General features: G+C 48.7%; 1 protein-coding gene across 2 annotated transcripts in view; it reads right to left on the reverse strand.

Annotated features, from left to right (window-relative positions):
* Positions 1-15,646, reverse strand: part of MAP4K5 (mitogen-activated protein kinase kinase kinase kinase 5) — a 50,238-nt gene extending 34,592 nt beyond the window's left edge. For both annotated transcript variants that reach the window (XM_065748412.1, XM_065748404.1), the window contains exon 1: positions 15,421-15,646. In XM_065748412.1, coding sequence (XP_065604484.1) covers positions 15,421-15,519 — 99 coding nt within the window. In that variant the 5' untranslated portion in view covers positions 15,520-15,646. The remainder of the gene's footprint in view (positions 1-15,420) is intronic.
* Between the last annotated feature and the right edge of the window lie 210 nt (positions 15,647-15,856).

Below are 15,856 nucleotides of genomic sequence, written 5' to 3' on the forward strand. Positions count from 1 at the left end.
GAGCCAAACAATTTACGCAAATCTCTGAACAGAGCGATGGCTTTCTGCTAACCACAGGGGAAACCTTCACCACTTCAAGTACCTTCCTACCAGATAATGCTCTGCAGACCACAGCAAGATCATTTGCATTCATCACCATCCGGATGAAGCACATTAAGGACCTTCTTGGTACCATTATACCAAAACACAGAGGTGCCTATAAGAGACCAGGAGTGTGCTGCCTCCCCCTGAAGTCAGGGAACCTCAACCATCCATCCCTCCAAAACCAGCCAAGCTATCCGGATAAAGGAGAACAGAAGATCACCATCATCTGAAGCACAGAAAAGGCTGTATTCTTTCCTGATATTCCCTTTCCATATAAATATGACTACCACTGCTCCCATTATGCCAAAGCCTGAAAGAACAGCTGCAGACTGCCAAAGGCCCTTGGTTCACACACTGCTTGGCTGGGATGCAAAGGCCCAGTCTGGAGCTCATTGCATTACTGGCTCCCAGCTCCCATGCTTCACAGGCCACAGTGAAGAACGTCCTGCTATCCAGCATGACCATCACAGTTTTGGCACAGCCACAACATGGACTGTTTTGGTTTTTAGCCATCAAACCTTGCCTGCTGGCATGGAGAGCTTTTCACCAGGTTGGTATTAATGGACTCGACGTGTATGGGTTGTCTGACCCAGTTGCCCTAAAACAGGTTTCCTGGTCTTACAACTTCATCTTTCAACTCAACACTTTTCTTGAACTGACACCAGGACCACACAACTGTTTAAACCCTATCGTGCCAACACCAAAGGCAAAAATACTAACCATTCCCTCACGCTCAGTATCACAGAATCCCAGTGTGGCTGTGACTGGAGGTTCCTCTGGGTCCTTCTGGTCCCACCCTGTCCCAGCAGGGACACCCAGAGCACCTGGGGCTTTTGGAGGTCCCCAAAGAGGAGACTCCACAGCCTCTCTGGTCTCTGTGCCAGCACTCCACCACCTGCCCAGCACAGAAATGCTTCTGATGGTCAGAAGAAGCCTCCTGTGCTCCAGTTTGTGCCCATTGCCTCTTGTCCATAAACACCTGAAGGGGAATGCAGTGAGGAGCCAGGACACGGATGGGACCCCTCCTCACCTCCAGGCTGAGCAGCCCCAGCTCTTGGCCCCTCCCCACAGCAGTGCTGTTTCAGGTCCTGCAGCACCTCGGTGGCCTACGCTGAGCTCTCTCCAGTATGCCCAGGCCTCTCTACTGTGGGTCCAGAACTGGGCCCAGCACCCCATGTGCGGCCTCACCAGCACCAGCAGCCCTCTTAGCAGCAAGGACCTGATACCCTTGTTGGGATGCTTACATGTACAACTGTATCAGATCTTCCATCTGGAGAATCATGCTGCAAGCATTCAGCAGGCTTCCCAAGACAGCCCCCCACCCCTAAGTACAACTATCAGCTTTTATCCATCCTCTGACTGCACCCACTTCACACAGGTCCCTACACCTGTCTGTTGCCACCTCTTGCTTTTACAGCCATTCTCCTCCTCACCTTTCTACATCAACACTGAATGGTGCTCATCTCTCCTATCACGAAAAACAAAAGATGGTGGATGAGACTCAGAACCAAAAAATTATGTTCTACGTTACTTAGAATGAAAACTAAAGCTACGAGGTTTTGGCAGAATGATTGCAAAGTCACAGCAGGAAGCCTGAATGACACAAGAATGGGACAAGAATGGGGGCCTGTTTGAATGGGGTGAGCTATAGGATTAACCTTTGAGTCACAGTATCATTAAGGTTGGTCTTATTTAGCTCTGTGTCATATACAGCATGTATGTACTGAAAGAAGGGCTAGGTGGTCGCATCAACCATCCCAAAGCTAGCTATGGGAGGAATGACAGCACCCCAGCGAGCGCAGCCCTTCCAGAATATTCCACCAGCCACATGCTAATCCTACAAAACAAGAGGGCCTGTGTTCAAAATAAAACAAAATACAAGGACTGCTGTTTCTTTTCTTTTCCTTTTTTACTATGTCCCATTGCAGGACAAACCTCAGCACAGCACAAGCTGCACGTCCCAGTGCCAAACTCAAGCAGCAGAGACGCAGTACCAGGAGGGCTGGGGGTTTGGGTTGACAAAAGCAGAACTGCTTTATGCACAAATCTGAAGTTCAAGCTTGTGTGCTTGGCCTCCTTGTCCAGCTGCTTTCTTCTTCAACACTGAGGAAGAGGAGGGGAAGATTTAGACGCCAGCATCACAACCTCTAAATGAGTATTTTCCATTTCCATGGTGAAATATCCCCATCATCCCTACGCCCGTGTCGGATCTCCAGCCTTGGATCAACCACCCAGCTCACCAGCAGATTCATTTGTTCAACTGAGGCTTCATTTAATCTAATCAGAACTGCAGCTCCTGTGGCAACTCTCCCACACACCCCCACGTTATTCATTCCTTGCCAAGCTTCACTCATCAGTGACCATGACGTTTCTCTGTCTCGGCTGCTGCTTGCTTCCCTGAGATGGAAGTTCAGTCACCTGCTTTCTAGATTCTGACTCCGTACCTCTTAACTTGCTGCATCCTGCTCTGAAACTCCCAGTGTGGGTGATGGGAACAGCTTCCTTTCCAAAATTCTGTCCCTGAAGAACTCCTCACAAAACCCTTACAAGCCAAACGAAGTTAAACCCTGCTGTGTGAGCCTACAGTTGCTATCCTTCACAAAAGGACACTGCAACCTTTTGTGGTGTCACACATAAGCAAAGCACTTTTGTAGAAGAAACCAAACTCTCAGAAAGCTCTAAGAAAACAACCCTTGGACATCTGCAGCCAAAGGTTAATGTGGCATAGACCACTCATGGCAGATGAGGGCTGTGAGGAGGCTCCCCATCTCTCCACAGAAACCCCAGCCTTGGGGTCAGGACGGTGCAAAAGCTGAAGGGTCACCTCCTCGGGCTGCAGGCTGACACAGGGCAGTGCTCTCCAGCATAAACCAGAAGGGCCTGGTCCAGCTTCCCAGTTTCAGAGGACCTGAGCACACTCCAGTGCCTGCCATCGTGCCCTACAAACACCCTCTGCTGACCTTTCTAGATGTGGTATATGACCCACCTCTTTTCCCTGTGCTCTCCTGTACCTCCCTCCTACCTAGGAGCACCTACCAAGCCCACCTAGGCAGGATACTTGAGAACCCTGAGTGTATTTTTGTTTGTTTGATGTAAAATAAACAAAACCCATCCCATAATGTAAGTGAAACCTTCACCCCGAGCAATCCCACGCAGAGCACTGGGCTGAATAAAGGCCCTCCTGCTCAGCACTGACAGCATCTCCGCAACGCATGCTGAACATTTTCCTCTCCATGCAGAAACCTGGGCAGAAGGAACATGCCAAGGATGGCTTTAAGCAAATCCTGCCATGTGGGTATAGATCTGTGCCAGGCAGAACAACTGCACTTCCCACCCCGCGTCCCCGCAGTGCTCCGTTAATCTCTTCAGGTGTGCCCTGTAAAGCAGATGTCAATCTAATCCGAGCTGTTACAAAACAATACCTAAGAGCACCTTGTTATTTCCAGGGCTCTTTCTCTTCTAGGAGGCAGTCACAGCCAAAAGGCGATTGTTTGCTCTGCAGTTTTCCAGCTGGATTGAGAGCAGTACCAGGCTCTTCTATGGGGAGAAGGCACAGAGGCTTTCAGAAGCTGCTTCCCTAACAGAGCCTTCTCAGATTCAGCACCCTGAAAGAGAACCATCTCTCACAGCCATCAGCACAGTGCTCTCCAGAATAAACGAAGGATAAAGATTCACATGCTCATTTTTTTTGTGTCACTGAGTTCACGCTGCAGCAGCACTGCCAGCAGAGCCATCACCATTTATTCCCCCAGAGAGCAGCCAGGCAGTGGCACGGGCTGCCCAGGAGGGCAGTGGGCTCACCATCCTCGAGGTGTCAAGAACCATTCAGGTGTTGTACTGGGACACGGTTAGGTGGGGGATACAGGTGATAGGTGGAAGGTTGGACCGGATGATCTCTGGGGTCTTTTCCAACCTCGGTGCTCCTATGGTTGTGTGACTTCAGACACTTTCCTACTCAAGGCCAATCAAGCAATAAGGGATTAGAAGCTCACTAATGACATTAGGCCAAGTCCTTTCATTCTTGCACAGAAAACAGCAGCCACAGAACATTCAATTCTCATTCCTCACTGCTGAGGGGCAAAGACCTACGGCAGTGTGGGTAACAACAGCACCAAAGCAAAGCTCTTAGCAGTGCTCAGAGGGAAAAAAATAACACCACCAGACAAAAGCAGCCATATGCTTCCAAGTTGGTTATTCTCCTTGTGATCCTCCTGTGAAATTCTCTTGGCAGATCACTGTTTGCAAATATTTGGTGCAATCCTTCCAAAATCGAAAAGCTAAAGCTAGAAATAGACCCTGACCACAGAAGTGCTATTTAGCAACTAATGCAGTGCAAAAGATACAAACAAACACCACATGAGAGGGGAGAAAAAAAAGAGGGGGGGGAAAAAAAGCCGAATTTTGATGCAGTTGGAGCATAAAAACAAACAAAACTTCTCAAGTCACAACAACGTGAGAAAGGCTGCTCTGAGAAACTCATAGAGACAGCTCGCTCTGGCTCTATGTAGGGATTTGATTTAGTAGTTGGGTAGGGATAGTGATAGGAGGATGGTTGGACTAGATGATCTTGTAGGTCCTTTCCAACCTTATGAACCTATGCAGAACAGCCATTTGTGAGCACGTAGGATGACACAAATCAAAGCAGGCCCGTGAAGCTACTGTGCACACAGTATACAGCTTCACTGGTTGGGGTGTAAGTAGGGGGAAATTAGGAATAAATAAATGATAAAAAAAGATATCTTCAAACATATTGTTAAAGCACACACCACAATGGATGTTAAAAGGGTTTCTTACAGAAGAGGGTTATGAAAGGGTTGAAGGCACATATTGAGACACAGGGAAAAAGACTCCCCCCAATTTTATGGATTATAAATGCAAGCAACATTATAAGACTGCACATTTTATAGCTGCAAGGGCATTGATTTATTCCTTAGAGATGGTGTAATCCAAAGAACATGAAGGAGAGCAAGAGAGGAATCAGGGAATTGAAGCACTCATCCCCTCAGCATCCCCCCCAAGTCAAGGCAGTGCCATCAACATGCCTTCATACATTAGAAATGCACATGACAGACACCAGTGTCATTTGTTTCAGGGAAGCTCTGAGGGATTTCTGACAGCCTGCACATAACAAGAACAGAACTGCCGAGCACTACTCAGGAAATCTATGATTCAGGTCCAAAGCACTTGACTGCGCTTTCCCATCACAAACATAAGTCAGCAAAACCCAAACATCTGCTTTCTAGACTAGGAGGAAAGCATGGTTTTGAAGGAAAAAGCAAGCTGTAAGCCCCTGCTGCTCCATTAAAGAACTGTGAGGCCATCATTTGCTGTGCAAGCAGAACAATTCTGCTGCCTCGCCCTATGAGGATGAATTACTCTGCAAGATGCTGTGCCCCTTCAGCAGTGCAGAATGATGGAAGTGCTGCTCCTGTCTTACAGAAGAAACTGCAACTCTGTGCTTGTACCACCACCTAGAACAGCAGGAAGGCTGCAGATCAGCCACAGAAAAACACCCACGTGAGCACTTCGGCGGCGGTGTTTTCAATTAAAACAATTTTGCCAAGAATTGCAGCACTCCGTGGTGTAACGGAGCAGTGTGTGCAAGCTCTTTTTTAACCACGGAGCATCTGAGCAAACCCTTCTGGACATTAATGCTGCACACAGGTTCTTCTGCAGGACCTTTTCTGCAGCGTTCCTTTTCCAGGAGAAAAGCACAGATTTCAGCAGCAGGACCTAACGCCAGCATCGCTGCTCTGTGACCGCCTCCTTCAATTTCAATTCCTCAAGAAGTGCACCAACAGGGAGAGAAGCAGAGGAACCAAACACAGTGCTGTGAAGATGACAGATCTCGTTCGGCAGCCGCACTGAAACAGCGACCACAACTGATGGAATGAGTGAAAAAGAAGCTAGCTATGTAAAGCAAAGCAGACAGAAGAAAACTAATTAAACCAAAGGTTCAGTCCCAAATATGTCTTGTACTTGCATTGAGTGAAGAGTGGAAATACAATCTGCAATGAAGCAGCAGTGTATCTGTATGGGAGCTGCTGAATCACGGCCTGAACCACTGCTGGATCAGCTGAGGTGAGCACTGAGTCAGCCACGGGAGCACAGGTGAAGGCAGTGCACTGTGTGAGCAGAAGGAGTCTGACCCCACCTCTCCCAGACCCCATGTAAGGGCTGACCACCACTAGATCTCTTTCTGGAGATTGCTCCTTTGGAGCTTCCTACCACAAGCCTAGGACACGGCTGAGCACTTTCCTTTATTTTGATTGTTTCTTTCCATCTGTAAAATCTCTCAGCTACAATACTCTTTAGCATTACTCATTCTTTTAACCATATACCACACAGTATCTTCCCAGATTTTAGAGCTACCTTATCCCCCTCACACCTTATTTTAGCCCCAGAGAAGGGTTTTGGAATTTGTTGGGTTTTTTTTCATTTTTTTTCATGTTTGAACTTGCATCCTCAACTTCAACTCATCCACTCACGCAAATGAAGCAACCAGAAAGAAATAAGCATAACCGACCACTTGCTCTACAGCTGTCAAACTCTTGCTTTCACTTCAGCAGCCTTGTTCCAACCCACCAGGCCACTGACTTCCCCAGCTCACTTGCTCTTTAAAACACAGACAGAAAATAAGGTACGTGCTTACAGAAGTTACAGCCCTGCAGTAAACTAGGCATTTCGATTTAACTCGTATTTTAAATATTATTTTTCCCCAATTTTAATGCAGTTGAAAAGATTTTCCATCTCATTATTCCTCTGTTTCAATATGTATGCAAAACTTTCTCTTAGCATGAAGTTCCTAAGTTATTCCCAGTTGGAAGGGACCCACACGTATCAGTCCAGCTCCTGAGTTACTGCATCTCAGTGCTAACTCAGCTGCCAAGTGCATGTATCCTCAGCATCCTTCCTGTCCTAAGAGTGCTCTGATGGAGGGCTGATGAGCCACACGCCTGCTTAAAGCAAGGAACAAGAACCTCATGAAGTCAAACATTAAGCTGTGGGCTTTGGTTTTGTTCTTCTTACATAAGACAGCAGCCAAAATACAAAAAAACAGCAAAAAAAACCCAAATCTAAAAAGTAGATCTGTAAATCAAAACAGATCCCAGCCACATCCTTAAACAGAAAGCCAAAGCTGTCATGTCTAATATTACACTTGCTATAAGGTATCTTGAAGACATGATGTACTCTGCAAGTGTATTCCACCTGCAGGAAGCTTAAGATATCATAATTACCCTTCTCTGCACAAAGCCACCGGAGACTGAACTCGTGCAATCAAAGGGCAGCCACGCAGGGATCACATGCAAATTCCACTTCGGGCTGCCCTCAGCCAAAGAAAATGATGCACACGGGTGAAGTAATGAAATCAGAAACCATGAGAGAGTAGGAGGGCCAAAGCTGTCACGTCAAGATGAACTCAGTGCCCACTGAGACTGCACTGCATTGGAGCTTGTCGAGGACACAGCTGGCCCCACACCTTCCCCGTGGCAAACCGAGCTCCTGGCTGACACGTAGAATTCCCTTGTTGCTGCAGGAAGAGCTGAAGCTCCTAGAAATAGAGGCAGCAGCTGCTTCATCTCCCTCCCAAGTTCATCACTTGGTTGTCTCATGGAGGAAAGCCACAGCCCGCTGCTCTCCTCCTCCCAAACTCATCCCCCAGAAGAGACCTTTGCTGCCCAACCCAGCACAGCCCGTCTCTGGACATCCTGCTCTAGGAATTGGACAAATCTCAGCATCTGCAGAACGACGAAGATGTAAAACTTCTGTTTCTGTACCCTAACAAGGCAATCAGTTGTGGCTGCTGGAGTGACAGCATTTGATGAAGCTCAAACCTCCCTCTCCATCCTCAGAGCTCTGCCCCCAGTTTGGCACTGGGAGGAAACCTGAAACCAGGCTCTCTAGACAGGAAATGCTTGACAAAGTTTTAAAGGCATTATCAGAAGTGCTACTCAATTGCTCCTACAGTGACTTATGCCTCTCCACAGCTATGCAAGCAGTCCACTGTCACAACTCAAACAGCACTTCGAATGTTAACATCGATGCACCTGAACCTCTGACTGGGGTTCCTGCTGATCTTCATGCAGGCCAGGTGTTTTGGATATGCAGACATGCTCAGCACCCCCAGAAGCCCTCAGGAACTGCTGACAGGAGCCGTGCAGCCTGGCTCAGCTGCCTCCCTGCAGGTACCCTGCTGTTATCCTCAACCCAGCAATGGAAACTGCCCTCTTAAGGCAGGGAACATTTCACATGGTAACACTTCTTGCACACATACACTTTCAAAAGATAAAGGCATCTCAGATGCCTTAAATTAACTCCCCCCTGAGAGCCCAGCCTATACCACAAGCAACACAGCAAACACTCTCCCTTTTATCCCCTGCAGGCTAAACTCATCACAAGACAAAAAATCAATTACTGCTGTTTTCACACCCTCCGTAAGCACAGCACAAATACCTGATACTCACATTTTGACTCTTATCTTGCATCAAGATTAATGACTAAATCCCTGGGAGGTTATCCTTCATCCGTTATCTTGCACATCCACACATTAAACAGCAAGTGAAGGCAAACATAATGCCATTCCCTATCAGCAGACAGCCATACACACAGCTGAGAGCAGAAGAAAACCATGGCTTCTTGGAGCAGATCCTTGAATTCAAGTTAACATTTGGCTTTACCACCTCTCAGCCTTTGCTGTTCCTTCTCACTGGTTCTGGAGGTAACCACACACTGTATGACCTGGCACACACAGGGCTCCTTGAGCAGCACGTTGGTAATACAGGTGGCTGAAAAACACCCAACAGAACTCCAGATACCCTGAGTAGGGCATTAATATGGTAAATGGATAAACCATCCTGAGTAAGTTCATCTGTTCTGCACCTGATTAGAAAGGGAGCAAGCTATCAAACAGCCTCTAGGCAGAGATAGCCACAGTTTCTCTCTTCAGCACGTATAGCCACAACAAACTTGAATATATGTAACATACACCTAAACATAGATTTATGCAGTTAGGGGGAAGAAATGACACTATTAATGCTGCACAAGAGTAAAGCAAGTTCAAGGAGGTAACACCAACAAAGACAACAGAACCCTGCAAAGACCTCTCTGTGAGCAGGAGCAGCAGCTGCCTCTCCGGAGCACCTCAATGTTTACATTTCAACAGGTCCAAATCCAGCTGTGTACAGCTGAAAATATGCATCATCCAACCTGAGAGAAGACATCAACCTCTCCTCCAGTGCCCCACTCCTGCCTTCCTCCTGTTTCTGCGTGGACAAGCCTCCTCAGAAGCCCTTGGCCTGGGACTTGGCAGGGGCAGGAAGCAATCTGTGGCTCACCTGCAGAGGGTGGGACAGCCCACAGACGCAGTGTGGGTCTTCCATTCACCACCTTCAGCTCTTTGAGGGGCAACAATGGTCCTTGCAGACTCTATCCATTGTACTGGATAAAAATCAGGAACTCTTGGGTAAAGCAGTTCCAAGAGATGAAGTGCAAAATGGGAAACGCCCTGCACCAAACACAGATTTTCTCCTTCAAATAACTCCCAGCAGCTCAGATCCCTGCGTGACACACCACTCCTGCAGGCAGCTGCAGGACGAGGGAAGGGGCAAGTCTGGAGTTCAAAATGATGGCGCCAGGCTGAGCACTATCCAGCAGATGAAGACAGCACTTTTATAGAGCCGGTTATGTGAGAACGGAGTGGGAAAATATCCTGCCCTTCTCACAGAGCGCTCACAACCACACGAACTGCCACAAACCACAAATCAAAGGTCCACCAAACCTTGCAAGTGCCCTAATTCAGTAGGAAGCCTTTCAAAACTTGGAGAGAATTTGAAGTATTCTAATTCTCTGAAGAAATATAAAGCCTGAGATCCTAACAAAATGGCCAAGAAAATCTTTGAGCAACTTTGATATACCCGAAGACATACTCATTCTGCATTGCTCATACACGCAATCACTGTCTGTTGATGCTGCCTCCTCTCTTCAGTCCCAGCTGTAACCATGAAGCAAGGTGCCAAACATGAATAAAGGTAGCGAGTGTGTTTGTTTTCTCAGCTGCAGGGTGGACGGACAGCTGCTGGTGTCAGCCAAAAAAGCTGGCAAACTCCGTGCTGGCCTCGTGAACAGGAAGAGCTGCTCTACTGGACACGGATGATCTGCATAGCTGTGTCACACACCTCTCCTGATGCAACTTGGAATCTCTCAGCCATCTCCTGCTACAAGTCTTGGTCACATCCAAAGTCATCCACATTACCTGGCGCCAGAAACAACTACTGCATCTTCTGGAGATGAAGCTGGTGTGCAAATACAACAGTCTTTTACCTGTTCCTTCTTCTTGAGAGATTTCCTCTGCTCCTGTGGTGCTTCAAAGGGGATGGAGAAACTGCATCACACACTTGAAAGGGAGCTCAGAGTGAAAGGCATGGCCTGCATAAAGCACCTCCTCCACAAAAAGGGGTGTAGCATGCCAGGACTGAACCAACATGCCCTCGTTCCCTCCTTCCTCTGCACTACAGCCTCCTTGGATTGTTCCATAGATAAATGAGAAAAAACAGAATCACCCACCTAGCAGAACATCTCCTGAAGGACAAGCACGAAGAGACAGCAACACTGCAGCAGAAAGTTACACCAGAACCAAGGGTGGTACCTCTGAGATGTTAACACAACAGGCTCTCAGCTCCCCTATGACTTAAGAGATGCTTTAGTGTAAGGCAAACACTGCATATAATCCTTGCAGACAAGTGCTGTCAGCACACTTAACGTTGCTTTCTACACCATCACTTGGTGGAGAAACCACTGCTGGCACCAGCAGTTGCCTTTCAGGATGCAGCCCTGGTACAGCTGACAGAAGCATGCTGAAAGCTGCTGCCACACTTCCTCCAGCTCTTCTCCTCTGATACCTGGGAGGACAATTCTTCAGTAAGATATAAAGACCAGACCTTATTTTTAAGGTTTTGGACACTGCTTGCTTTTCAGAATCAGAGAGGAATTGGCACAGGGAGACAGCCTCTGCCCTCAGCACAGGATCTCAGCAGGACGGCGACAGAGCCTTGGGGCTCACCAGGAGGCAGAGGTACAAGAGCTCACAATGATGTCAGGACGCTGCTGGACAGAGAATTGCAAGGTGAAATCAGAACTCAAACAGATACTCTGACACAGAAACCTCAAGCACTTGTTTCAAAAGGCAGCGCCCTCTGCTACGCACCGAGTTAATGAGTTTGGGTCCTCATGTACCATCAGTGTCCATACAGGTACACAGGAGGTGACATTTAAACCCAAACATCGAATGTTATGCAATAAAGATGCTTGACAAGAAGAAATCAAAGATTATGAATGCAAAAGCAAAGGCTTTCCCCCAGATCCTAAATACCCTAAAAGTGGGTGTCAACAAGCCTCCGAGTAACTTAGTTCTCAGCAATATGTGTATACTGTACATACATGGATCTATAACTTACTGACTGCATCCAAAAGCATGCAGCTTCCCAGAAGAAAACATCCACAGCAGCAGGAAGAAGCTCAGCAGCAGCTGATTTGATGCCATTCTGAACACCCATCACATGGGAAAACAAGAGCATGCAGGCTTCATGTACAGCTCCAGCAAACACTGCTAACTGTAAGCCTGGAGCAGGAGAGGAATCCCCACGTGACAAACATTTATGGTAATTCATACATGGAAGCAATGGGTGTGCACCAGGAAGAGAAGCACGGAACCAGGGATGGACAATCCAGTTGGTCCACAGCTGCAAAAACGTCTTCATACAAAGTCTGAAGTATCCGACCAAAAACTACCAGAGCCAAATTGAAATTTTCATCCGTTGAGTTGAAACACCAAAACACTTCAACCAGGAAGTTAAAGACAAACTTTTGTTTTGTTTTAATACTGAGGAGAAGGGTGTCTGGCTGAGCTGATCTGACCTCATTGCTCAGTGTCTCCCTGCAGCAGCCAGTGAGCAGTGTCAGAGCAACACAGAGTGCTTCTGAGTTAATGCCATTCACTGGTGCAGGAGATCAAAAAGCACCCCTAGGGAATAAGAGACTGAGCAGAGGAATGGGGAAGGAATGAAACTTCAGAGATATTTACTAAAAACATGACTCCTTCACAGGAATTATGCTATTAATTTGGTACGTTTGTCACCCCTGTGCTTATTTTTAAAGAAAGATACTGCACACAGTCCTGTTTAAAAGTTAAAAAGAACAACACAAGACAGGACAGTTTCATAGTGCTGCACAGGACCACGCTCAGCTGTCCCCCTGGGGGAGGACGGCCAGCAAGCAGCCTGCAGGGGGTGCTGGCCTCAGCAAATCCATGGCTCCAGCCAAAGCAGAGCGTTCAAAAACACCATTCACATCACCCACCCCCTTGCTGCCCTTCTTCAGTACTGAAGATACGTTCAAACTCTCTCTGCCTGCACAAGACTCCACAAAAAGCAAAGCCCCCAAAGCTGGGGGAGAATGGGACAGCAGAGACAGCAAGTGGGTGCAAGCAGGACCCACACACGCAGTATGTGGCTTCCAGATTCTGTGTGTTAAGAGGTGATGACCCCACCTCTCTCACCACAACACAGGGCATTCCTTGCCCTAAATCCCTCCACCAAATCAAGCCATTAATAAATAGTCAGATAAATACTCCATGCCAATAAGATGCAAGTCTGCAGTAAATTAAGGCCCTAATACAGGGCTTGTCTTCTAAGTCCCTTCAAGACACCAACAAGCACACATAACCCAACAACTCGATGTTCTCATCAACCAAAGCCCCCACAAGCTGAAGACAACAGGTCAGCCCTCTGCTGTTGTAAGCACTCCCAGAGCTCAGGGGTACGATGCTGAGGCTGAGAAACACACAACTGGAAATGGTGGTGGGGGGAAAAGTACCCTTATCAAATTGTTAAGATCCACTGAGCACCCATCACTATAACCTCTTTCAGAAGTCAGCAATTTGAGATGCGCCTAACGCAGCGCTTCGGCCGAAATCACTGCAATGGGTTGGAATCAGCTTCACAACCACATCCTCCAACACAAAGCAGAAAGAGGCCTTCCCAACGCAGATGGAGCGACAACTGCACTAGGGTTTTAATGAAAAGTGCACTCCCACGACTGGTAGGCCCAGACTTGGATCCAATTCCACTCGCTGTGAATAGATAAGAAAATGTTTATTTAAGGATGGTTTCTCCCCCACCCTGAAATGCATTTTGGGGAATAAATATTAAAACAACATCAACAATCCAGCACTTATGAGCGCCCTACAAGCAACCATTGTGCGCCATGTGACAGAGAAAAAAACACCAAGGCTAAGAAAACACATTCTAGTTTTAAGCTTCCATAGTAGTTACGAAAAGCAAAGGGGGCAGGAGATTTTTAGAAAGGCCCTAAGTATGTTTCTGTAACCTAATAGTGAACACAAATATTTGCTTAACCCCCGCCTTCGGCTTCCAGAAAAGAACTAATTACTCTGACAGCTACCAAATGCCCCAAGAAGAATTTGAGGCATGAACCACCACCACCAAAAAGCAGCAGAGAAAGAGACAGCGCTCCCACCATCACAGGGGCTGCCTCATTTCAGCATCCTAAACCCAACCAGTGACTCACTACAGCGATGGAGCGGAGGAACCACTGGAAGAGGTGAGAGGAAAATTCCATTTTAATTTAAGAGCGCTCTAGCAAACCTCGTCTGAGCTCTGAAACATCACAACAATCAGCTCTGAAACATCACAACAATCAGCCTAAGGAACGCTTTCTGTAAACACTGCTGACAGTGCCCAGCAAAGCCATCTGTGCTAAGAGCCCTACCAGGGACACAGAAAACCAAGAGCACAATGCCTATGCATCACCTGCTTTCAAGAGGAGAAGTTTACCTTCGTTCCTTTCAAAATGAACACAACACCAATGGCTTTCAGAAAGAAGCTGGCTTTGCTATTTGCCCCAAAAGCCTCCCCTGTCCTGTTCAGTATTCCCTCGACACAGTTCCTCCCTGTTTGCAGGACTCTATGAAAACAAAGTGCAAACACAGAAAGGGATTTGGGCTCCCTCTTTAAACTCATTAACTTCACACTCGATTTAGAGGTGTAACAACTCCATCCAAGGCTTTGATTTACATTTCTCAGGTTGTACCAGGAGAGGGTTTATCACTGACACTACCGCAGCGCAGAAGGATGTTTATGAGGACCCGAAGAGAGGAGGTTCTGGCAAGAGTAGGGGGGTGTTTACAGGGCACAGTGCATCCAGCCAGCTCCGGAACCGGAAGCTATAGGACATGTCAGCACAGCTCTCCGCTCATTAGCACGATAATGAGAAGCAGAATCCGTCTTTTTTTTTTTCCACTAGGGGCAAAGGAATGACATAGAGCACTTTCCTGAGACACAGCCACTTCTCACCACACTGCCCTACGCTGTGCAGCAATGCCCAAACAAACCAGCTGAAGACACGCTACGTTTCAGATTTATGAAACCCCAGATGTCCTTTTTAAGTATTACGGGACAGATTTCCCAGCAAAGAAGTTGACTGATTTGTGCGCAGCACTCTAAGGAAAAAAAATAATAATAAGGTAAATATCCATAGCCACGAAAACAAAATAGTTAAAAATAACTCCTCGAGGCCATCAGTAACCAATTCAAAGGGGGACGAGAACGAGATCCAGCTATAAAAGACCAATTTGAGCATTAGCAAAGAGCCCTCCCCCAGCACGCAGCAATTACCGGCACCTTTCATGTGGCAGAGCCACGCTCCTCTGCTCCTAAGTTCAGCCACGCCACGACTATTTCGGGTACACTCGGCAGCATTACCCAGTACACCATCACAGCTGCTCTGCCCACGGAGTTCAGAAATTCGGACCGCCAAAAACATCACAGAGCTGCTGAGAGTCTGTGACAGCCACAAGGGGCTCACAGCATCACCATGCAGCGGTTGGGTTGGAAAGGACTGAACGAAGGGACCCCACACGGGCTGGGTGCCCCCGGCTCAGGATGCACAGAGCCCCATCCACGGCCTCGGGCACCTCCAGGGATGGGGCACCCACAGCTGCGGGCGGCCTGAGGAAGGCGGCAGAAGGGAGGTGGGCCGCCCGCTGCTCCCACCGTACGCAGCTGTGGCTGTACCCGTTCGAGCAGCGCCCGTTGGCTCTCAGCGCGAGCTGCAGCTCTGCTCCGGCTTCTGAAGAGCTTTAATCTGCTTCTGCCTTTCGCGGGCTATTATTAACCTCGGGGATAAACTCGCACGCTGTTAATCAGGTGCTCCAAGCGATGCACAGGTAAATACCCTCCGCCTCGGCAGCGCTCCGAGCGGAGCCCGGGGCCGCCGTCCCGTCCCCAGGGAAGGAGCCGGGGCCGGGCGGGCCGCCCTTACCTTGTACACATCGCCGTAGGTGCCGCTGCCCACGCGCTGGATCAGCTCGTAGTCCTGCTGCGGGTTCCGCCGCATGATGTCCCCGCTCGGCCGCTCCATGGCGGCGGTGCCCCGCGGGCCGCCCTCCGCTCGGGGCGGCTGTGGCTGTCGCTGCCGCTCCTAGCGCGGCCGCCGGCCCTCGGCCCTCATGGCTGCGGCGCCGGGAAGTGCCTCCCCTCCCGGGGAGGGGTCTACGGCCGCGGCTGACAAAACAAAGGGAAAAGAAGGGGCGCTGAGAACGGCTGTTGGCCGCGGGAGGGGGTCCCGGCCCTGAGCGGCACGGAGGCCCTCCGCGGTCAGACCGGCCCTGCCCTACCTGCGCGGCCCTTTGTCCCGGCGCCGAGGGAACGCGGCGCTGCCGCCTCCTCCCTTCTCCTCCTTCCTGCTCCCGCCGCGG

This window comes from Cyrtonyx montezumae, unplaced genomic scaffold, assembly GCF_038088225.1.
Source record: "Cyrtonyx montezumae isolate F1298 unplaced genomic scaffold, pur_monq_1.0 scaffold_10, whole genome shotgun sequence".
Lineage (NCBI taxonomy): Eukaryota > Metazoa > Chordata > Aves > Galliformes > Odontophoridae > Cyrtonyx > Cyrtonyx montezumae.